Source organism: Anoplophora glabripennis, unplaced genomic scaffold (genome assembly GCF_000390285.2).
Source record: "Anoplophora glabripennis isolate ALB-LARVAE unplaced genomic scaffold, Agla_2.0 scaffold580, whole genome shotgun sequence".
NCBI classification, from domain to species: domain Eukaryota; kingdom Metazoa; phylum Arthropoda; class Insecta; order Coleoptera; family Cerambycidae; genus Anoplophora; species Anoplophora glabripennis.
This window is the reverse complement of record NW_019416656.1, coordinates 190,760-216,114: the sequence shown is the minus strand read 5'-3', so window position 1 is coordinate 216,114 and position 25,355 is coordinate 190,760. Positions and strand designations below refer to the sequence as shown.

At 32.6% G+C, this 25,355-nt stretch overlaps 2 protein-coding genes across 5 annotated transcripts in view; one reads left to right on the top strand and one right to left on the bottom strand.

Moving 5' to 3' along the window:
- Nucleotides 1-9,597: 9,597 nt before the first annotated feature.
- Nucleotides 9,598-14,999, top strand: LOC108911923 (pro-resilin-like). Its single transcript, XM_018716999.1, has 3 exons — nucleotides 9,598-9,679; nucleotides 12,015-12,293; nucleotides 14,760-14,999. The coding sequence occupies exons 1-3, from the start codon at nucleotides 9,674-9,676 to the stop codon at nucleotides 14,997-14,999; spliced, it is 525 nt and encodes a 174-aa protein (XP_018572515.1). The 5' UTR covers nucleotides 9,598-9,673.
- Nucleotides 15,000-22,194: 7,195 nt separating this feature from the next.
- LOC108911926 (EH domain-binding protein 1) overlaps nucleotides 22,195-25,355 on the bottom strand; it is a 29,955-nt gene continuing 26,794 nt past the window's right edge. For all 4 annotated transcript variants that reach the window (XM_018717002.2, XM_018717005.2, XM_018717003.2 and 1 more), the window contains one exon: nucleotides 22,195-24,801. In XM_018717002.2, the coding sequence (XP_018572518.1) occupies nucleotides 24,720-24,801 (82 nt within the window). In that variant the 3' untranslated portion in view covers nucleotides 22,195-24,719. The remainder of the gene's footprint in view (nucleotides 24,802-25,355) is intronic.

Genomic DNA, 25,355 nt, shown 5'->3' with positions numbered 1-25,355 from the left:
CTCATACTTAATGTAGGATCAAGATGAACTTGTCCCAAAACTGCAACTTGACTAGCTTGATTAACTATAGGTTTTTCAATTTCTCATTTTTTATTGGCTACGTTCCCTGTCTCTTGAAATTTTTTTACTAACTCTAGAACATACTTCCTCTTGACATGTCGATCTTGATGTTGTTCATTTTATAGTAAAACACCTACTAAATCTAGTTGATACTGTCAGTATCAAACTATACAATCTGGATTTAGTCGAAGAAGCCAAGGTTGTGTTTAAAGAATGAGATAACCGCAAGCTACACCTGTTGCGTAAAATACAATTTTATATGGGGGCATTAATAGACCATATAATCTCTATAGCGCGCCTAGGGAGGTATAAACTTCTAAAGTGTAATAAATATTCAATCGCAATCGCTGAGCGCAGGGGTAGTCTGATCGGAGCGATATTGCTATCGTTGTGTAGGTTGAATCCATCTGCGCTGAAGAGAAGTGGTCTGGACATTCCACGATAACAGGAGTGTTAATGTTAATGGAGCGGGAAATATTCAACTGATATTGACATTTTTGTTACTTTTATAAGAGTCTAGCATGAAATTTGTTTAGGACGACAAAGAAATATATGATTTTAAGGGAAAATTTATAACAAATACTTGGCACTCGGTCTAAAGTTTTGAAATCATGATCTTCGTTACTTAAAATTCGTGTCTTCATCACAAAAATTTTATTTACAGTCTTATTTAATATTTGCACCTCCAACAGTATTTATACTAACACTACTAACAAAATAGATACCTATGTGTTTCTGGTTAATGAAATGAAGTTTATCAAACAAAATTTTTTCATAAATTTTTTGGTAGAAATTTAAAAATGTGTTCCAGTTGTAAAAGTTAAAAATTTATTGTTCATTGAAATACAAATTTGTCCCAGACTTGCAAATTGTGTGGTTTGATCCTATCTATACATTTCACTACTATTTTTACAGAAGCTATTTTGATATTTATGGTTTAATGCATACATTAACATACACGTTTATGTAATTATTCCTTCTTGTGCTTTTATTTCTTGAACTATCTCCAAAAAAAAAAAAAAGATTATTACATAAACCTTGAGAATTACATAAAGAGTAACTAGGATATGTTCAGCATCTTAGGTGGGTAGTTACAAATAATTAAGAATGATTAAGAATGGTTGCCCATGGAGTGAGTATTCCTCTACTACCACCTCCATCTTTTGCAAAAATAATATAAATTGTAGTTATTACCTAATACAAAAACGCTGTCGTGAGAATTCGAACAGTTGTAGCAAAAGTACATCTACAAGATATAGGCAATACTTTCAAAGATGTATAAAAAATAAAAATCACAATCAAACCACATCATAATATCGAATCTTTATATTCTTAAACAATATTATACGAAAGTTTGAAATAAATTGTAGCAGTCCCTATTTGAGCTGCAATAGCGCAAATAAAATAGACACCTTTATCTCTTAAAACATACTTCTTAATTTTTCTTGGAGCAGGAATTAGTTAATTAAATAGGTAATTTAAATATTTTAAGAGGTAAAAATTTTAAAATCACTAATGTATTGACTCCCTGAAAAGTTGACAATATCTTTAGATTTTTTAGAAACTCTTGATGCTAGTATACCATAATACTCGTCATAATCTTAAACTACACAAAATTTCTTCATTTAAATGAACGTTTTCTTGATGGAAGAAATTTTACTTAGTTTAAAATTGTGGTACATTAGCGTCAAGAATATATTTCTTTGCGTATATATACATAAATATATCATCCTTGATTTAAGAACTTTTTTTGTGTGTGGTAATTTAAGGAAATGGAAGAAAACGATCATTGCAGATTCAGACAATAATTAGACAATTTTTCGTTTGCAAAACATACTTGTAAAAGTAATTTATTCCCCTAAAATACCAACTAGTCATATTGATTGGAAATAGAAATTTCCAACCATAATTATTGCAAGAGTTCCAGTACCATCATTTACTAATGTAATGCTAATGTGCTAAATGTGACAGTTATTATAGTATATTTGGTATTAAAAATAATGTTTTAGATGCTACCAGTGCCATTCCTCGTCTTGTATGAGAATCACAACAAATTTCCAAGCAAGTAGAAACATCATGAAAATTTACATAATCGTGATACAAATGGTGACAGGCATAAGTTGAGTGAAAATTCAATATTTAGTTTGTGATTTCTCTAACAACATACGGCACCCTCGACCGCGGACACCCTGTATATACAATATATCTACAGTCCACATTCTTATAATTAACATTAATATTGCAATAACAATGTATTTTATTTTAAATAGAGATAGAGACAACTTAATAAGCGATACATTGGAATGAACTACACTTTAACAACTTTTACTGAAATTTTACTATTTCTCAGTTATATCATATTTTATAGATCAATTTAGTTCCGGTTTTACTATGATCGATATGTCAGCAATTTCATCAATTTATGTGTCAGTTCAAGCCTAAGTGTGAATCGTTGTCACGTTTTATCTCCTATTGAAATATAATTGAGATATATTAATTATAGCTTTCACGATATTCGGACCACCAATAAATTATGACTTAATATGTACGAAAGTTAAGTAAAATTGAAAATTAAGATAAAGAGTTCCTATCTTAAAGAAATGATTTAGCTTAATTACGTGCCTATTAATTTGTTTATAAGTGTAAGTAAATTGTTATATAAGTAATAGGTAATTAATAGTTTTAATATTTGACGGTTAGACGTGTAAACATGCTTATTTAAAAGTATGTCGTAGATAATTAGTATATCTAGTAGCATTTTATGGATTTTTAAACTGTTAACGAGTTGAGAGAAAAAACATAAATCTCTTTTGGAATATCATCAACCGAAAATTGGAGAAATATAGGTGTTGCAGAGAGAGTACTATTTACTATTCTTGTATTTTGTTTTATATCTCTCTATATATTATTAGTTGACGTTGACGGCTAACCAACTGTCACTGTACTTGTGTTGAGTTATTTGAGTATAAATTTGTACCCACTGTACCATCATATTTTAGCCCGGTCAAAATAGACATTTCAAATAACGAAAATTCCGACGGAGCTAAATTTTGGTGGAGACCTTGGGTACACCATTAGAAATAAAGTGTCAAAAGTCCCCACCGATCCCATGTGTGCTAAAAAAGTTATTCGGGGTTAAAAGTCAAAATTTGAGGTTTTTTGGATTTTTTTCGAAAACGGTAAGTTTTATCAAAAAAGTAGCTCTAACAAAAATTATAGATCTTCAAATTATCTACAAAAATGGACCTTATACTTTTTTCTAAGAACCACCATTCCTGAGATATCGCGATTCTAAAAGTTGAAGGAGTCTCGTTCTACATGATATGCACATATATGCCACGTATATACATAGTCACGCACTTAATGCAAGTAAAAATGCAACTGGAGTCCTTGCAGTGAGTAGTACTAATAAGTCAACATCTTCACCAACTACTCGTACAATAGTATTGTTGCATTAAATTGTTCTATTGCTGTTTCAATTATAAGGACATCTGCGTCATTTTGACTAAGGGACTGAGTTTCTTTTGAGTGTATATTCTCAGAATAGTATAGTTTATACATACAAGAGACACAAATAGGCATTTTAACTTACATTAAGTTCCTGACACATACGTGACATATACAGGGTGTTAAAAAAATAGTGTAAAATATTTCAGGAGGTAATAGTATCAACCAAAATAAGCAGAAAAGTCTTAATAAACATGGGTCCGCAAAGTAACGGTTGCGGAGATATGGACTACTATTCGTTTTTAAACATTTTATTTTATTAGGAATAAACCGACAAAGGAAGCTTTTAACAAACAAAAAACAAGGTTACAGAAGTTTCCCAACTAGCCACGAGTTGATTTTTTGATATTTTATTTATAACAGGTTTCCGAACAATATTCCGCAGAAAAACTTCTAATAGTATTTTTTTCCTGAAACAGGGTCTCATGTCTATAATGACTGGGCTATATCATCTTTCAGATTGGCGGCTAGTTCTTGTTTTCTTACAAAAATATTGTTTTTTGACAGTAACGGTTCTTCAGTTTTTACAAGAAACTTTTCCCAACAGATGGATATGGCGTGGGGGACCAGTAGCATGTCAAGAAATTACGCCAGACATGCTGGCCAATGTTGAACAGTCTTTTAAAAACCGAATTCATTTGTGTATTAATCAAAATGGAGGACATTTCGAGCAATTGATGTAAATCAGCGGTCTAAGTATTCTTATTCTTGTTATGTTCCGAGTTTCAGTTTATTTTGTTTTGCGTTTTGTTTTAGTTGTTGTTAGTGGTTTACTTTTGTTTGTCAAACTACTTTTTAAACATGCCAGTAAATATTGACACTATCAGTCCTAGGCCCGATAAAATGTGAAAGAAAAATGGTTTTGCAAGGCCTTTTTGACGCTGATACATAGCTACTTTTTCGGACGTCAGAAAAGAACCTGATTTTTCTGGAAAACTGTTAAGAGATAAGTATGGACAACATTAGGGTCAGTTGGGGTAATCGTGAACAGGGGTAATTGTAAACAAGCTTCATAACTTTTGAATTTGGCGGGTAGCAACGACGTACAACGGCATCCGTGACATGTGGATTTATGTTTTGTTATAGTACAGCAATAACGATTTCATTGTGTTGGTTTTCTGCTTGTGGCAGTTACTTTTCGAAGATACGACTCAAAAGTTTGTTAAGCAGAATTTGCTTTTGCTTTTTAAATGTGCATAAATCAGATTTTGATAAAAGATAAGGCAATTTATTTATATAGTAGCGTTCATTATTGAATGAACAATGTGAAACCACGTTACTATTTTAGGTTAGGCTTCACAAATTCATAGTAGATGTGTGTTTACAATTGCCCCGTTAAAAAATTTAAAAGGGGGTAATTGTAAAACATTTAAGGGGTAATTGTAAACACGTTTCTATATACTCTCAGAAACACAATGGTGCCAAATTATCAGAAGAAACGACCGAACATTGAAAGATACAGTGAATTGGATCTTATTAATGCTGTTAATTATGTACAGAATATCAATAAAACAGGACAGACAGGGAGACTGACAATATTCCTATTGCCGTTATATATCAAAGGATTAATCGAAGAAAAAATACCATGAAGCCTAGGAGTATGCAGGACGCCGTCTTGCAATCCCAATAGATGCAGAAACGACCTTCCGAATTGCCTTATAGCTCGAGCTAGAATAGGCTAGAATTAATTTAGAATTTATAGAACAATAAATAGTTAGTTTACATTTGCCCCAATATTTCTATAATTTTTTTTCCTGGGTAATAGTAAACACCCTTTTTTTCGGTAACGGTTAACAATGTTAAGTTGCACGTTTAAGGCATTCTAGAAGATGTTCCAGAGAATGTCCAATATTAAGGTTATCTTCACAACTGTTAAACTTCAAATTTTAGACTTTATCAAAGTTGATTTTATTATAATCGTTTACAATTACCCCAACTGACCCTATGTCAGTATAAAAAGCATTCAATTTTGCATTCACCCATGACAATTAATATGGGTCATTCCACTTGAAAAAAAAAGTTTTTCGTATTAAATGTAACTCTCAGTATTTCCGAGTCTGAATAGCGTACATGTTTTGCTCACAGATGACAAGCTAGTTGCCAAAACGAACTGTGAAAACTGGAGGTTTATAACTTTTATGGTTTAGGCGCTATCTAGCTTCATTTAGCTAGCTGACTATCTCGAAAACGGTAAGTTTTAAACACCATGTACTTTTAATAAACTATCTAATATTAACCAAGGAAAATGCAATAATATACAAGGTGTTCCATTTAAAATAACAAAGTTATGTAGCACCCACGCGAAAAGGAACTCCCTGAAAAGCTAAACATATTTTAGCTTTACATGGCCCACATGATTCCAGGCAACTTTTATTATTTTTTTTTATAAATTTTACAGTTGCAGAGTTACAGAAGAATCTCTGTTAGGTGGAACACCCTGTATAAAAAAATTTATTGCTACTATTGAAGGGCGAATGTGAAGTTTGTTTTGATGAAATAAAAAATCGATCAGTCCAAATCTTTTTCTATTTATATAAACAGTAAAAAGAATAACATTCAACTACATATCTCACTGTATCAGTATTTAGTATTTACGTTCTGTATAATCCAGCTTAGATCATAGGAACGAACTGTAAATATTCAGATTCTGTAATGCTGTTATCAGTGCAGTACTATCTATACTACTCAAACAAAAGGTAATTTTAAGATAAGCGCAAACCGCGTGCGATGCGTATACCTTTAAATAAAAAACGTTTATTTTTCCTGTATCCTGTATTTTATCTTGCATCGAGTTATCCACACAAAGAGAATTTTACAGAATCTGCTAAGTAATTTGAAAAATACAAAGCACGGTGGCTAATTGCGAAAGAGTTGCATACTTTTATGGGCTGTTTTAATTTATTTTTACGTTTACCCTTGTAGCAAATGCAATAAAAATGGCGTAATTGTTTTATTAAGGCAAGACACATAATTAGTTTAATAAACGCATATTTTATTACAAATACAATATAATCATTAAAAATCCGGGAACCTCAGTAGAAATCTTCCCCTTACTACCCCAAAAAAAAAATAAAATATCTGTCATTTCACTTTCATTTCTTCAATATAAAATTGAACAAGGAAGTATTTAATTTTGTCCAATCATTCCTGGGCTTTTCAAGACCACCTTGTACAACACTGAATTTTGTCATGGAAAATTTCTAGTTAATTTCTGATTAGGTAGTTCAATTCAATTCAATAAAATATTTAAAAAATAATTTTTTATTGGTTTAGCTGGAAAATATACCTATATAAAAATTATTAAATTAGTTATGTCACTTTTTCAAGGTAATCACTAGACTAGTGGGGCGCGGAGTTTAACAGGACCGTAGTCAGATTACGAATGAAAATGTTAATATGTTTACAGAAAATATGTCAGAAAATATAAAGAAGGCTATGTAGAGAATAAAATACCTATATAAATTTAAATGGCACCACTTACCCGATAAACCTTAGTGTCGAGACAAAGCTTCCGTGGCATATTACTACGTGCTTTTCTAAGTTTTCTTTACGGCGACGTTTATCACTTAATATTAACTTGTGTAGAGAAAATAGCCGTTCAACGTCTACTGTTGACAATGGACAGTATGAGAAATTGTTGAGGCATGAACTATATATTAATATATTTGCTGGCAACTCCTGATATGTACCAGATAAATCTTTACATATGTTTTCCAAAATGGTGTATCCTTGTTTTTTCAACACTTTTTGCATTTTTTCTTTTATCGTACTGGGCGTATATTATTAGCATCGTATATATTTTTTTGTACATCATCCATTAAATCAAATTGTTCATTTAGGGATAGTCAACGTGATTCCAATTTACGAAATTACGGAACTTGGAGTTCTCTAGTGTGTTTAACGGAATATTGCTTGAAAGAAAGGTGTCTGTAAGTTCATAAAAAAAAAATACAGAATCTTCAGCGCTGGACGAGGCATAGCTCTTCAAATGAAAAGGTATCAACACGACACCAATTACTACAACATTCCATAAATAACTGAAAAGTTCAAAACGCTAATCAGCTGTGAAGGACGCCGACCCCTACGCCGGCTCTGTTATACTCTGCACGTGCACTAAGAATAATCACAGATGATTTGAAGAAGACAGAAGTGATAGAAACCACGGTGGTATACGTGATACTAATGTATAAAATATTTTTTCACTAAATTTAGTATCATATATTTTGGACAATGCTGAGTTTAGGATCATTTTCAGATTTTAAATTAAAAAAATTACTAACAATAGATTTCGTTCAAATTTGAAAGTGAAAAGTAGATGATTAAAATCAATTCAAATATCGTGTAATGCAACAGATTTTGTGAGCTCTATCTAAAGAAAAAATAAAGCAAATAAGATCACCAGTTTTTTTTTGGAAGAGACTTTCCATGTTAAATCTGTTACACACTGTATAAAACCTTGCAACATGTTTCTATTATTAGATACATTACAAAACACACTGTTTTATGGATCTAGAAATAATAAAATAATACGTACCAATAAAGAAAATATTTAATTGGAATCTGTTAGACAATATAAACAATAAAGTCTAATATGGTAAAATAACATTGAAAGATAATTATAATTCGGACATAAATTTCGTTACACAAAATTTTAATTGAATTACTTAATACCTCTAACGAATGCATTGTTGTCAATTTTTTTCTGTTAAAGCTTAACGCTCAAGTAGAGATGTATCTGAATTTTCTTTTCAGTTTATAGGGATTATAATAGAACATTTAGAAAAATAATTATAAAAAAATAAATAAACGCCATGCATCTAAAACAGTTGGTTCAATTAAGATTATTTTCTGCGACATTTTCTGTATTTTCAGTGTAGAAGAAATATTCAATTAAATAAAATCTTGAGAGATCAAATAAACTACAAGGTAATGTTTCCCCCGGTATATATTTTACTGTAAAACGGCCAAAAAATCCTTACTCTCGTTGTTGTTTTCATAAATACTTCTTCAGTAAATTCAGTCATTAGAACGCCTTTTAAAGGTATATAGTTACACCGCCTTTGGTATTTTTCATTCTTGTAGATTTTAATTAAAAAATTGTAGTTATTCTGTTCGACTGGAGTCATATAAATTCTAGTGAAATAACGATAACATACCTATGTTAGCAATTACTGTAATATGCAACACAGATTCTAACAATGCTTGAAAATTCCTCTACATTTTTGTAGGTTTATTAGGTAACTTTTTGCTTCACATATGATGATAGTAAGTTAACTTACGATTTTAGTTATTGGGCAGTCTGATCTCTAATTAAATCTCTCTTCAATTAAGTCGTGATTTTAAATCGTTCAATTAAAATTAAACTAAGGAACAGAGATACAATTCCAAAAATGATATACTTACAGCTTATGGCAACAGTCTAATTATAGAAAATTATACGAAATTCGTTTATCGAAAGGCGGAAATATTATTGACCAGTATATGTTCGTAATTGACGTGTGTTCTATTTATAATGTCAAAATAATTAGTCAAGTAACAAGGCACATACTATTGTTATGCAGAGATTTTATGTAAATATATACTTGGTTGAAGAAAATAAACATTTTAATCCTACTCACAATACAAATGCGAAATTAAAAATCACTTTTTGCAACTATTTAAATAAGACAATTTACGTTTATTCTTATTGCTATAGAAAAGACTTTTTTGCCGATAAATCAGCAGTACCAATTGTTCTACTTCTACGTTATCGATCTGATCGCACTGAAAGATTTGCAAGTACATCTTGATAAACAATTTTAAGGCTGAACGTATGGGCTACATCTTAGAATTCATTCTTTGGCGCTAAACAAGTGAGAGGGGCAAAGATGAGCGGTAGGGTGTAAGAATTTTCAGAGTGATGGTCTTAAGGCAAGGTTTTGGATGAAAGTGAAATATTTCGTGGTTTGTGGATGTGCACCCACTATTTTGTCTTTTTAGTATATAAGCTCCGGTAGAGGTTACTACAATCAGATCATCTTAATTCATCATCGGGAATACTTAAATTAAGTATATTAGTTTCCTAACAAGTATTTTTGTGTAGTTTTTGGAAATTTACCAGTGCAAGATGAAGGTAAGGAACAAAAGTATAAATATTATATACTAGCATTATACTCGTATATAAAAAAATAAGGAAGTAGAATTACTTGCTCTAACAATGACACTTTTTTTATTTTAAGAGTAATGTCCAGCAGTACTAATCTAATTCCTGTTAAAATAAAACTTTTATTCATTTTTGTCTGAAGTTTTTTGATTCGATGATAATTGATTTATTAAAAGCATATAGTTAAATCAGTTACAATACTTTGTATTAGTGATTACCCAGTTCTAATCATATTTCTAAACATTTCAAAAAATAAAATTTAACATATTTAATCTGATAGAGAAAATACTTTTTCTTACGGGATGTAACTACCTACTAATTCTATTATTATTATGATATTGAGAAGATATTTGAAAATTATTGAAAGCATAGTCGGGTATATCCATTACTATGCCTAAGGATATGAAAAAAAGGAAAGCCCTTTATTTTTTTAATGGCAATAAGAAACCGAGCTTGTACACCGAGAGAAATATCTTTTAGTTACAAGTAGAAATTGATTAACTCTAAATATCTACTTTAAATAGTCTCTAAAATGCTGTTGTCACAATAATAAATATTTTGCTAAAGGAAGTTTTATCACAATACCAGCAAATATTTTTCTTTACTTCAAAGAAGTAACTTTTTAGACACTAATAAGTGATCTTTTTGCACTTAACTGGATTCAATTATTTACTTCTTTAAACTTTCCTTTTATATTTAAAAGGTTACTATTGCCACACTAATAAGAAAAGTTGCTATAATTATTACAGATTATCGTAGCAAAACTTTCTTATTAGTCAATTTGCCTCAGTGGAAAATTAAAATGTTTGATTTTAATTATTTAGGTATTATTTAGTAACTCTGAGGAAATATAATTACCTGCTTACGGTTACATTAAATTATGATACGAAAGCGAAATTTTTTCTTCCTAGAACCAAAAATATCTTCGCCTTTAAAGACAGAAAAGAAAATGTCACATTTTGATTTTCTCAATTAATAATAAAAGAAATAACAAAATTTGCATGAACTTTTACAAATCGGTTTAAAAAATAAAATAAATAAATGCGATACACCCGAAAATTCTCATAGTTACGTCAAATTTTATGTCACAACAACAATAAGGAAAATTCTCATTGCAATTTATATACGACAAAAAAAAATAGAATTTATTACTTATTTCGTTCATGAACTTGCTCCACTCGCCGTTAATAAAGATGTCATTTTTGCAATAAAAAAAATAAGTTATTTTTGTATCAAACTTTACTATGCAGTACAACATACTTTTTTAAATTATCTAAAAGATTATCCTGTTTATTTATTTTGTATATCCTGCATTGCATGCACTGCATTATTTGACGTAACAAAATATTCAGTATAACAAATGGTATATCGAGGCTACACGAACAACATCTCATTGCTCTGATTCCATCTCCCAATCACAATTCATGGAAATGGATTTGTGGAAATAAAAACAGAATAAAGGTGATTACTAGGCTGGAATAAAGTGCAACGCACTCAATTTATCGTGCTTCAGGGGTACTAAATACACACGAACAACAATCTCAAAAGTGTCTCAACCGAATAGGAAGTTATATAACTGCGGATTCCGTTTTACAGCTTTGAGAAATATCGCTTATTCAATCTGTACAGACGCCACAAGTGTGCAGAAACGTATAAGTGTCATGAAGCCCATGTGTAAACACTTACATACTAAACGTAATTCGCAATGTAGAGCACTTTATGGGTGTTTTTGTAATCATTAGAGGTGTACACAACACATTATGTAAAATTATGAGAATATAAATATCCTACCTAGAAATGCGTTCAGTTTAAAATGGTTGTAAGTGTAGAAAATGTCGCTATTAAATGGTAACCAATTAAATAAAATATATTTTTGTAACGCTATAGGTGTAGTAAATTTATTGGACAGTACCCCTGTATATTTATTGTGTCTCATTTTTAAACTTAATACTTAATTTATGGATTTTAATTTTGTAACATACGTGTATATGAGATTACAATTGCTCAAATTTAAAAAAAAAACTTGTTTGATTTGTGTCTTTGATTGTTTATTTGATGAAATGCACACCATTAGAATCTAGAATATGAGAAAAATAAATATATTCACATCATAAAGCTATCAGTTATGTACTGTGATACTACTTTGTACTATGTACTATTCTGTTTAATTTTATTAACGTGTTCCAATATCAGTCAAGTAACCAAAAGGCTTTGTTACCTATATTTGTAACAGTAGCATTAAAATAATCATTGTATATTTGTACCTATTATTTACAGATAATATACATGTTCCATTTCATTACAGGTCGCTGTAGTACTTTTAGCCACCATCTCCTTTGCTCTCGCTGAACCTCCAGTACCAAGCAGCGAGTATCTGCCCGCCAACCAATACATCCCTCCCTCAAATCAGTACGGAGCCCCAAAACCATTTTCTCTTCCATCAAATAGTTATGGAGCTCCTGCACAAACCCAAGCTGTGATCAGGCCGAATAATCTGTATGGTCCACCAAAACCAGTATACGGTGCCCCCAATGCAGCTTACTTACCCCCTGGAGGATATGGAAAAGGATACGACTACGAAGGGGTGAGTTTGGGAATTAGATAATTAAATAATTGAAAAAGTTTAATTTGGTTTTAAGGCAAGCTACTGCAGCTTTTTCTTAACTCGTGTGTCTAATCATCATTACAATTTTTTTGAAGGCAGTTCCAAAATCTTTTATATCTTAAGATTACTTCTTGGATGAGTCTCGATGGTCTTATGGAGGATGTGCAATGCAGATGCTTCTTTCTAGTTGCATCTCACCTGTATCAAATTCTCTACTATTTTTTTAATGTGGAGATGCTTTTTCTATAAACAGTATCCAGTTAAAAGTCTAACTTCTTTGAGCCTGATCTTGGTCGGACTCTGCTTATCATCAGTTCACTTCTTTGAGGATGCAGTTAACATTATTATTATTAAGTGTTTCATCAACTTTTCCCAATCCTGCTTAATAGAATTATAGGAAAGCCACTGCAGATCCTTTTTTAGAAAATGTTTTTATTCCTTCAATGTCTTTATGCACTGGGTCTAAGAAATCCTGACTATCGAAGAACATGTAGCTAGATTTAAGTGATTTAGTAGTAGATTTAAAACATCTGCTACTTATGCTGTATGCAGGCATGTATACTTCAGTCGAACTACTTCTCTTCTGTTCCACTGTCTATTTTACAGTCATGATCCTTTTAAACTACCATTACTCAATTTTGTACTTCATGTACAAAAGCAACTGTATTAAATGGATTTGAGAATTTTTAAACGAAAAGCGTGTTTAATTATTCATAATAAATGAACCGATTATATTTCGGTGTTGCGAGTTCCCTGCTCTCTATATGTTCATTAAATTAATATTTTTTAAATTACCTGCAAGTTTTATGACATAAGATTTTTTTATAGAAGGTAATCGTAAAGTCAAACAAGACTTTATTACTCATAAAAATACAGTAAACTATTTTACAAATGTTTTATTTTTACATAAAAGCAATCGGAATACGGTGAAAGTATTACGTAAAAATTTCATTTAGATATCAAGTTGCATATTTAATGAATTCATACCTTCATAAATAATATCAGAGAACAAGAATGTATTTTGCAAATAATTAACACTTCACGGTAGCTATCAATGAATTATTCATTTTGCACAAATTCCAAGTCACATTTTAAGTAAATAGTATAATTATTTTAAGAATAAATGTTTGTAAAAAATAGATTCCAAAATGTAGAAGAGCACATTTTAGAATTCCATTTCAATATTAGCAGAAAAGAAAATGAGAAATATAGTTAGTACTACTATAGGTAGTAGTAGTAGTAACTTCTTTATTGATGCGTTAGAATCGCGTATTATTTCCAATTTCATTGCTTTCAGAATTATTACATCTTGCTAATCAGTATGTTTTCTTCTACGCTTCTAAATCTTGTCAAAATAATTCATAGCAGCTGCATTAGTGGATATCTGTTTACATATATCTTTTCAGTAACATATGAATTTATTGATGTCCAATTTGGTAGTTTCTTTACTTTCAAGTTTTAATTTTACCGATGTTGCAACTACTTTTTTGCTCATATGCCCAACTTTTATTAATCTTCAATAGAATTACATATTAAGCGTAGGTTACAGTCATTCTTTACTGTTATATACACTAACTGTCTGAATTTACATATGCTTAAATATGTCTAGATGTCCTGTACGCTGCAGGAAGCCGACTTTCTTACTATCTTCTCGGAAATATCTCTTAGAACATCTGCTACCCGTTGCATAAATAAATTTAATCTGAAGCATATAATAAATTAATTTTATTCGTATAAGTCACATGTTTTCACTTTTTTTCTCTCAAAAATGAGGTATAGACAAAAGGCGACGCAGAAAATTATTCCAATTTGGCAAGTAATTAAAATGAAGTATAAATTATCTTCGATGCCTTATATAATTGGAGACTTTTCCGTGTTCTTTATAATCAAATTCTGATGCATATGATGTTTTCTTTTTAGATTATGTAATAATAGAAATTGGACATCGTCGCAAAAATAATTTGCTTTTATTGCTTCTGTGTTCTGTCAACTCTCAAAATAACTGGACTTTAAAATCAGTTGCACTGAGTCGAGCAACACAAACGATCAGACCTATTGTATCGAATGGACAGTTTCTTAATAATTTCTCCATCCAAATCATGCATCGTCATCGTTCTCAGCATCTACTTCATCACTACATTAAAATTTATTTTCATCATTCTGTTCCATTTAAATTCAAAGATTTTTGATAATTCAAATGTCGTTGCATGCAATTTTTTTCTAGTTGATGCAAAATTCATGACTTCTGAATGGCAGAACAGTTTTTCAGTTTCAGTCAAAACAAACGAGAATTATTTTTCCTCTTCCACTGCCTCATCATTCAAAACATTCCTCAACACAACTTCATATGAAGATAATTGGATTGGACAAAAACCTGTCGAGAAGATTATGCTAACGCTAGTTGAATATTAGAAGACTCACTTATTACTATATATTTTTTTATAGGAACCAGCTAACTACCAATTCGAATACCACGTAGAAGATCCTCCATCCGGTAACGATTTCGGCCACCAAGAGGAAAGACAAGGTGACGTAGCCAAAGGAAAATACTTCGTCCTACTCCCCGATGGTCGACTACAAACCGTGGAATACACCGCCGACTTGGACGGTTACAAACCCAAAATTTCATACCAGCAGGTTGGAGGAGGCTACCCATCTGGAGGACCAGGTGGTTACCAGTATTAATTTCGTAGTTAGGGTAGTAACAATTTCAATTTTCGTACATGCTTGGTAATATGTGAAATACGAATGGAAAGTATTTTGTTAAAACATTTAATCGGGCTTACATTCATGGAAGTATATTGTTTTACCATCACTTTATAACATTTTATTTTATTGTTAATTTACTAAGTTTACGGATTAAGTTGATCTCCACATTACTGATACCATAGTGTTAAAATCAGGAATTACTAATCTTGAAATTAATTAGACAGATTTCCATGACATTACCAAGTATATAATAATTGTACCTTCCCTTTTGGGCTGATATAGCTTTAATGTTTTGTATTAAGTATATAGAATGTATGATTAATATGACGATGAATTTCGATAATGAAATATGGATTACGATTTACGCAAATTCAGTGGAGGATGTATTATACAGTTATAAAAATAAGTTCTCTACTGATTTTGTAAAGGAATATATTTATTTAATGCCATATTTATAATGCGTAGAGAAGTAGTCACTGAAGTATTATATTTTTGTATAGACATGTATGTATATTTTGTAATAAAATATTTCGCATTGAATAATCTGAATTTTCATTCCTTTTTATATACCTACAAAAGTAGAAATGTGCCTATCACCCACAATGTTAATAACATAAAAAAGATATTTTAAATGTAGCAACTTTTTTAGAGGCTTGAAAAAGATAATGCCTACATTGCAACAAACTATCAGGATACCAATCGAATATTGTCTTCACTTCTGTCCAAATCTGTCCAAGAAAATATTCTCTAACATTCTAGACAGTTGAAACCTCTTGGATTTCTTTCAATTTCCGCGTCACTAGTTAATATTTGAAAAAGTTTTACATGTACATACATACTGTTCTAAAGTCTATATTTTGAGTTCTTGAATATTTATAAAAACCAATGTTTCATATTGTAGAGCCTCTAACTAATGATATTGTAGGAATCACCTACTCTGGGGATTACAATCCCGTCCTACATTGAATAACACCCGCAATATCTAGAAATAAATTAAAATAACATTTTGAGAGTAGATGAGATATAACCTACAAGTTATGTCATATCTTAATTGACAATGCTACTTTAGTGTGCACTAGCGCAAGGTGCTTTGTATCTAGTGGAAGAAATCGACATAAGTAGTTTGTTTCTCACGATGTCATTAATTTAAAAGTTTATTTTACTTGCTACCTAGTCATGTTTTCATGGTAGGTACCTAGAGATTAGTAGGTCGCTCTCTGCCAGTAGATACAAACTAATACCTTGTGTCAGTATTACGTAGTTTGGTATGCAGAAAGGAAGAAATATTTTTCCCTGGAACTTGAGACACCCTGTATGGAACCAGTTACAACAGCTAAAACAGGAGACATAGTAGAGTTGGTTGGAGGCACGCTGCGCTCGGTCGTGCGCTTGTTCGCATCGTCGGGGATGTCCCTGGGACGATTCTGGCGGCAATCACGACATCTGCGGAGCCTTGCGAGAGATATTAGAAAGATCGGTGAAAAATTGAATGAATTCTTTTTATGTTATGTTATATGTTATGTCGCCGAAACATAGGCGAATTTTGAGGAAAATTTTAATGAGGAATTGAGGGACTAGGAAACAAGATTTTCTTAATCTTCTGTGCTGGCCTAAGCTACATCTGTTATGTTTAACTCAAGAGATCATACAACAGAAAATGTCCCGAATATTTTTGCATAAAACTTTTATCCTCAATATTCGTGTTTCTTAGAAATTCTTTGCCACGCCACCGCCTTGTATACTAGAAGTTGTGATTATCGCACCTGTAATAGTTATTTATTGTATTGGAAGATGAAATGTTTTATCGACTTTTTATCAATCAATTTTTTTATCGTCGTGAATATTAAAATTTTGCTATATATTCAGTTTTAAAAGAAAAACATTAAGGAAATCAATTTACTAATTGAATCACGTTTTAAAATCTCAATTGCTAATTGAATTTACTAGGGAGAATGCATAGCAAATGTATAAATAATTATTTTATTCTGCTCTGCCAGTTCTGCTTTGTTTTGTATATGCACAAAGTAAAAGTAGATATAGATAGAAATAAAATTTCTTCAGACGTTGGACACCATATCGTGGAAATAAAAGATTGGGCTGTTCAATTAGCTGCGGATTTCTATTAGTTCCTTGGATTTGACAATTTTATCTTTCAGAACGTTGCAGCTGGCTTCAGGATAATGGTCCATGCCCTAATTGGGTCCAAGGAGGCACTTGGCACTTCACTTGTCTTCGAGTTAAAAGGGTTGGTTTTGTAGGGTTTCAACTGACCCTATAGACTGTTTTTAAGGAGGGAGCACTTTTTTATAATCGTCATTTAAGACCTCCGTAGAGAACATATATAGGGCTGGAAAATCCACATGGTCCATCTGCCTTTACATAAGAGCGACAAAGTAAAGTAAAGAAATCCGTGCGACAGACAAGGATGGCTCTAGTGAAGACGTTTCATAATCTGAATAGTTAACGGCCGTTTCGGGCTAGAAGTGGGAGTGACTATTCAGATCATGAAACGTCTTCAATGGAACCATCCTTGTCTATCCCACGGATTTCTATGACTTACTTTATCGCTCTTACGTAACGGCCAATGTACTATCGGGACTTTCCGAACCTGTATAAGCTTTAGGGACTTTTTTCACTACGCCTCGTAGAAGGATTAGTATATGATAGCATAAGAGCTAGGTACCTATCCTTTGAGGGTCTTCGCTGTAGTCAGGACGGACCTAAGCGGATAGTTTGAAAAGATCGTGTGGCTGTTTTTTTGAGAGAATATAACAAAGATGCGAATTCTATAATTTTATGTTTTAGTTTGAACTTTTGAGCATGGATATTTGACAACATATAATAGGTATGTATGGATATAAGCACATGGTCAGTGTTGCAGGTTCTGGCCAGGTATCTGCCTCTGGTTATTGAACTAACGATGGATCGGGTTGACGTTCGGTCACAAGCAGGTGCATCTCCGCTAGTGGTTATGTTGCGTGATCTGGTTTAGCGCGGCACCTTTCCCACCTTCCGGATCTGCCATCCTGTCCATTTCCGAAGCTCTAGACCTAGGCATTTTTCTGGAATTGCTTTTGTGTCTTACCTTTATTGAGTTTCCGTTCAATTACGATTTCGTAGAATTCAGCTGCGGTGGAGTTGGAGCGACTTTTTTGAGTAACTACGAAAACTTTGGAAAGTGGGGTGAAAAGTCCCCGTTTTCGCGCCGTGTCGCCCTGGATTATTCTTACGACAGCATTGGCCTCTGCAGTGTCGACTGCTGTGGCTGGAGCGGTTTGAGCTGCTTGGAGTGGTTTTGAGCACGACGACAGAATTTTGGAAAGTGAGGTGAAAATTTTCATTTCCGCGCCGCGCTTTCTGCATCGGCTCTGGGTTCTCGCTTCGGTCGGCTCTAATTGGGCAGTTTTTTACTTCGCTTCGCGGTTACGATTGGAAAGATAGGTAAATTTTCAAAACTGGCATTACAATTGAACTATTTCTCAAAAAACCGCAGCCGATATATGAAATGAATATAATTGCTTTAAAAAATGGAAAATTACAAAGAATATCAAGTGAGTGAAACGGTATTGCTCGCATATTTTTGAAGAGAAAAAAGAAAAGCCATCAACGTTATGGTCCTATTACTCGATGCTAAAGTCAATGTTGCTGGCAATTAAAAATTGAAATTTCAAAGTAATACGTCTGATGAGTCGCCTCCATCAAATAATGCTTCGTAATGTTTTCAGATGTAGCAAACTGCAACCTCAAAAGAGTTGGGAACCACTGCTTTAGATATATATTTTCCATATTCATTGATTTTTTTATGTAGATGTATTAAAAGAATGCTAAAAACCCCTGTTGAACAAAAATGGGGATCAACCAACAAATTATCGATGTATTTATTGAGTGAGTATAGAATAATTTGAATTTGTCGGAGATGTATTCAGTTTTGAAAGTTAACAGCATTTAAATAAATAGTAACTGGTAAATTCAAACAACATCAGAAAGTGATATCAAGTGTTTATTTACATAACTTAAATTACCTACCTTATAAACGATAAAATATACAGACGATAAAAAAAATATATTACATACATTACACTGGTTACAACCACAAAAAGCTTACATCATAAAGCTATGTTTTAAGGGTTCCTTAAGACAAGTTATTACTTTTTAGTCTTCTACAACATTCAACATTATTACAACTGAACAATAAAGAAGCTCACACGAATACAATACCTATAGATGTTTTAGAGAAACCGCTTCTAATACTCCATTGGAAGTTTCATTAGTGTACAAAGGAAGACTAACAATCATACTTTAGAGCAGCAATTTTATACGTAAAATTATATATTTGGCAGAACTGAAAATTTATGCACTTAACTTTATGTGATACCTTAAATTTGCTACTTTGGTATATTAAATTTCTAAAGCATTAGATGAAATCGTATAAATGCGATATATGAGAAACATTATCAACCGTATAATAAATTTATTGAAAACTGACACAATAAACATTAGATGGGTGGTGCTGTAGCACTAAGTGATTTGTAAATACTTTTAAACATAACGGTTTTTTTGAAAAACTATAATTTTCTAGATATGTGTAAACACAGTCCGGCTATTGAGTTTTAAGACTGTGGTAAAGTGCGTGGCTCTATATATGTGCGGCCATTGCCTTTCGAGCGAAAAAACAAAATTCCACCAGGATACGTGTGTCTACCACGAAGTTGTAATGTTAGGCGTGAAACGAGTTTATCTAGTTGTCAACGGAAGCACGCATTGAACAGCGTACAGCATCAAGTTATGTTTTAAGGGCGATAAAACAGCCACGGAAATGCATCAACTGTTACAAATGGCATACGGTCAAGTGTATATCACGTCCGACTGTCTTCCTGTTGCGTGCACAAAGACGAGTGGACGGGGCGTCCTCGCACAAGCCGAACGAGCGAAAACATCGAAGCTATGCGCTCTAATCGTCTATCAACCATCAGAATGTTTGAAAAGAGCAGAAAATTTTACATCTGACTATGACTTTGACCATGATCTTCAAAACATCGAAGCTGAGCGCTCTAATCGTCTATCAACCATCAGTATGTTGGCAAAGAGCAGAAAATTTTACATCCGACTATGACTTTGACGATGATCTTCAAGGTTATTTGAAGGTAATTTTAGTTTGTGTTGCAAAATTCTACTTTTGAGACCAGAAATGAGAAGAGCGGGCCATTTCACGTCCATCTACTGTTACAACATTGACCTTGACCTTCACGGTCATTTCAAGGTCAAGTTAATTTTTCAAATAGAAACCGGTATCTTTCAGACCAAAATAGAAAGCGCGGAGAATTTTGAGAATTCCGGATATAACCTGATCATGACCTTAAATTTCAAAAGTCATTTGAAGGTCATTCTAGTATTTTGCAGGCAAAACTTTAATATTGTTCATAATTTTCTTTTTGATATGTGGGGCTCGCCATAATTTTCCAGAATACCCATTAACCCTTTGCGGCATGCATTTTTTATTAAAATGTTATTTAACTCAGACTAGCTCAGAATTTAGTAACAGTTAAGTCCGATACGGCCGATCCAATATGTCGAATACTCGGCTCGAGCTTGAGTTTTAATGTAGGTTGAAGCATTTTCAAAGTGTTAATCCGAATATTAAAAACGTTTACCAAAAATTTGTCGGCCATATTGGATTTGAATATTTTCAAATTCTGACTTAATTTTCGCAATCAGCGAAAACCCCCGAGTATACTATTCGGCAAGACGGAAATTAATTTTGCAACAAAAAATTAAAATGACCTTCAAATGCCCTTGAAGGTCATGGTCAACGTTATAGTCGGATGTAAAATTGTCTGCTCTTTTCATTTCTCGCGTCAAAAATATGTTTCCATTTGAAAAAATCAACTTGACCTTGAAGGTCATGGTCAAGGTCACCATTAGATGTCCCCTTCAAAATCCTACGACTTTTATTTGAAAAATTTTAATAACTTCATGAATGATACACGTATACTAATGAAATTTTGCTTGGTCGCTCCGCACATAGATAGCACACGCACTTCGCCATCTTAAAACTTAATAGCCGGACTGTGTATGTATCTTGCATCGAAATCATATCGACAAAACTAACGATGACGACAGTGACATTGTGTAATTGCATTAATTCCCTTTAATAATTAAAGTCTCATTTTATAATAATAATAAATATCAAAATATCTATTTAAAAGTGTTCTATAAAATTTTTACTTTTGTTCATGCCTTTTATTTATATATATTTTTTAAATTCATATAAAAGTGCCCACCTCTTATATCCGCCTAAGGTACCATTTACATTTAAACTAACGCAGTCCTTAACCACCAAAAGAACAGTTAAGACTCGAGTATATATCATAGAATACTAGAAAACTGGACTTACTTTATTCCTCTATGCTGGTCAGTCTCTGCAGCTTTTCGAAATGAAATAATAAATTACGACAGTTCGGTACTAATATTAAAAAAGAAACCTTTAAGCATTTGATCATGTTCATACAAAAGACATATTTATTTGATTTGAATCAAGTATCCCTTAATTAAGTTTAGATCCAAAGCTGGTGAATATTAAAAATGTCTAAAAATTTAAATATAACAACAAATACTGTATTGTTTTTAAATTATCTACAAACTTACTAATGTTCTAATAGTCAAAACATTTCAGTTGTAACTTTTACTTACGTCGAGTAAGTGTTCTTTGTAATTTTTCTTATGTAAACAGAAATATGATTTTCCTATCGTTGCCACCATTTTAAAAAATTCCTTATTAACAAAAAATAGAGTGCGGGTACTTCACATGTCCGCAAGTGATCCATTTTAACTATTATGTCAAGAGCGCCAGCCTGGCGCCGCGCTGGACCGGCCTAATAGTTGCAAGGACAAAGAGCGACGCGGAATGCACCAGGGTTCCAGAAAAGGTCCACGGCAGATTGGTGCCATGACCAGATACATATACATGCGAGCGACTCCATACCAAGGCTCTCCAGCGAACGCTCGCCCCGACAACACTTCTTTTTCACTAACTTTAATTTCAATAAAAATACTTTTATTTTTACTGTTGAGAGAGTTTTATTTTGCTGCATACCGCAAGCAACCCTCAAGTGGTGACCCGTGTTGTCGAGGCGAGCGTTCGCTGGAGAGTCCTAGTATGGAGTCGCTCGCATGTATAAGTATCTGGTTCTGGCGTCAATCTGCCATGGACATTTCCTGGAATGCTGGTGCATCCCGTGTTTATTCTTTATCTTGCAACTATTAGGCCAGTCCGGCGTCAGGCTCGCACTCTTGACGTAATAATTAAAATGTGTCATTCGTGGTCATGTGTACCCACAAGAGAATAAATTAACAATTACTTTTCAAAAATGGTATGTGAATATCATAAAAAACTATAAAGTTTTTATTTATGATTTAGGATGATTAAAGTCCGTGAGTCGATAAATATATTACATGCCGTACTTCGTTTCCGTACAACCAGGGTGTATACAAAATTTAAACAAAAAATTTGATAATTCTAGGTAGACTCAAAATTTTCCAGGAAAAACTACAGGGCGTTGCCAAAATGAGTGCAAAAAATGTAGAAGTTGCGAAATCATGTCTTTTGTTTGTAAGATACAGGGTGTCAACCATGATTTTTTAGAATCAAATTTTAACTATTTTTTTTACAAAAAAAGCTATATATTTCATTGAAATTTAGTATAAGTAATAAGTAAATTAATATAAATGAATATTAAATGCTGTAGGTAACTCTCGCTCCCATATTAGGCCGCGAAAAGAGGAGTTCGGCATTACCAAAGGTTTTCCTTGCGAGCCGCTATCCCAACGTCATATTCGGAAGGCGACCTCTTAGCGTTTCCTAAGAGAAATTTCTTCTTTAAAGAGTCCTCGCCGAAAATCCTCTTTTGTCGGTGCGAGAGATACCCAAAGTACATCCAATATTTAGATGGAGTGAATTTTTTTTGGAAAACGTTATTATTAAACTTTGACAGGATGTTTAAAAACTAAGGTACACGGTGTTTCAAAAAATATTATATTTACAAGTGGCCCAAGTGCCACAGGCAGGAGCAAATGGCGACTTGCACCTTTCTAGTAAATTAATTTTTGGGGGTTTGGAGTTGTTTTCAAAGCACACCTCGCTTATACCATAAAATGTGTAAGAATTACTAGTAGATTAAAAATTTTTAGATCAATTGGCTTTTCGATTTCAAACAAGAGCACCATTTTAGGTTTTTTACATTTTTTTCTCACGAAATGTACCCAAATTTTTTAAAGAATTGTTCATTGTAAACGAATCAATAATATCGGTGAAGATAACATTTTGGGGATTTTTAGTTGACAGTTCCAGCTGTGCAATATTGGATGCCTGAGCTGGGCGGTCATGTGGTTTGTAATTATTTATGAAGGCTCCGTAGAAAAGACATGAAAAACTAGCAATATTAACGCTTTGACAACGAATGTAATTCATCGATTGCCATTTGGGATCCAGAGTGTGACAATTAATTGTGGTAAATGTGTCTATCGTGACGTCCTGTATGCGCCTCTGGTTTTTACGTAACGCACTGCTCACGGACTTTAATAATCACATAAACTTTTCATTAAGTTCTGGGAGAGTTTAATTTGGGATCACCTTGAACAGCGAAAGTTAAACAACTTTGGCTTTGAAAAACAACACACCACAAATACATTCACGACAATTTGTATATTGTTTTTTATCTTTCTAAAATGCCCTTAAATTCGATCAACAGGTGGCAAAGAACAAGGATCTCAAGTATGCATCGAACATTTTGCATTAAATGCCTACAGAAGAAGTAATAGACATTTAATTAAATTATGTAAACCTAAAGTTATTGTTGCACTGTAATATGAGGCATATCTATAAAATAAGAGTACTGAGACTGTGGTACTCTGTCATTTTTGTTTGTTTGAGCTACACACTCATTTGTCTCAGTTGAGAACTGTTGTTGTAGTGGCGAGTTGAAATGAACGTCGCTATTCTGAATCCCGCCAACTGTGCGGTGAGGAGTGTAATCTGGTTTCTTCTTGCAAAGGAAAAAATTGGGTACTTACTTTGTGGATATGCCTCGTAGGTAGAAATCGAATATAAAACGTACCCTAAAACATCTAACTTCCAAATTTGTATAAGTACGGGACATTCGGTGGAGATGTGAAAATATGATTTTGAAACGTAGAACCCTTTCAGGGCCCATAAAGTTCACAACACACTGAAGGATATTGCACTACTAAAGTGGATGGCCTAATTTACAGCCATATTCCTTTTTTTAATTCGGTTTATATACACATAAAAAAAATCGGCATGTTTAATAAATTACATCACATCATTAATTTGATTATGTAAGTTCTATACATAAATTAACAAATTGGTTTCTTGTGTTAAATTAAAGCTATGTCTTTATAAATTAAAACGAGGGTTGGGAGGAGGGGAAAGGATTAGTATTAGTCAAATAAATTAAAAGTGGCTTAAGTTGCACGTTTTGCAAGTTAAAATTTGCAAGATTTGAGAAATGGTATACCTACGAAAAAAGTTAAATATATAAAGCAAACCCTATTGCTTCGTATCTAAACAAAAAAATCTATATCACATCAAGCACCAATTATTATATTTCGAGAAGAGTAGTTTTCAAAAACCATGCAAGTTTCAACCTCAAATCGTAGTAGAAGTTCTATAAGTAATAGTTAAGATATAACGCAGTTGCTATCCTTCGCTGGCAACTCTATGTGCGAGAGATCTTTTTCTATGATTTCATCGTCTTCGATCCTAAAATATTTGGATTTAAAAAGTTACAGCTAAAACAACTTTTTAAAAATAATAAAAAATCATACCAGAGTTGCAAAATTGTAGGCAGTCTCATAGCCTCAACTCACAATTTTGTGTATTCTCTGTAAGAAAATTGTAATGTGCAATTCATTTCGCATAGCGTACCTGCGCGAGCACACTTGGAATATTCTGTTGTTAAAGGCACCCATTTCTATCTCTGTTTGACATCAAGAAGAAAAATGAACAGCACTGCATTTAATTTCTTAATGTTTCCAGTTCCCAGTTTTGACATTTCCTTTCTTGTCATATGCGTGCAAGTTTTATTTATTGTGTGTTTAAAAATGGAATTGTGTGCAGACATTAATGGCCAAACTGTTCATAATTAGAGTACTCCTAAACGAGCAAATTTAATAAATTAATAGATTGATAATAGAACGTTGTATGACAAACGATATTTATCAGGGAATTCAAGTTTGAAACTCAGATATGTAGGTGGTGAGTGATGCTGTCGAAATGTGCAGTTCCTTAACAAGAGTGTCGATCAAAAGTGGACA

Coding starts and splice junctions, on each gene's coding strand:
- LOC108911923 (XM_018716999.1), top strand. Junction 12,294..14,759: donor AAGGATACGACTACGAAGGG/GTGAGTTTGGGA, acceptor ATTTTTTTATAG/GAACCAGCTAACTACCAATT.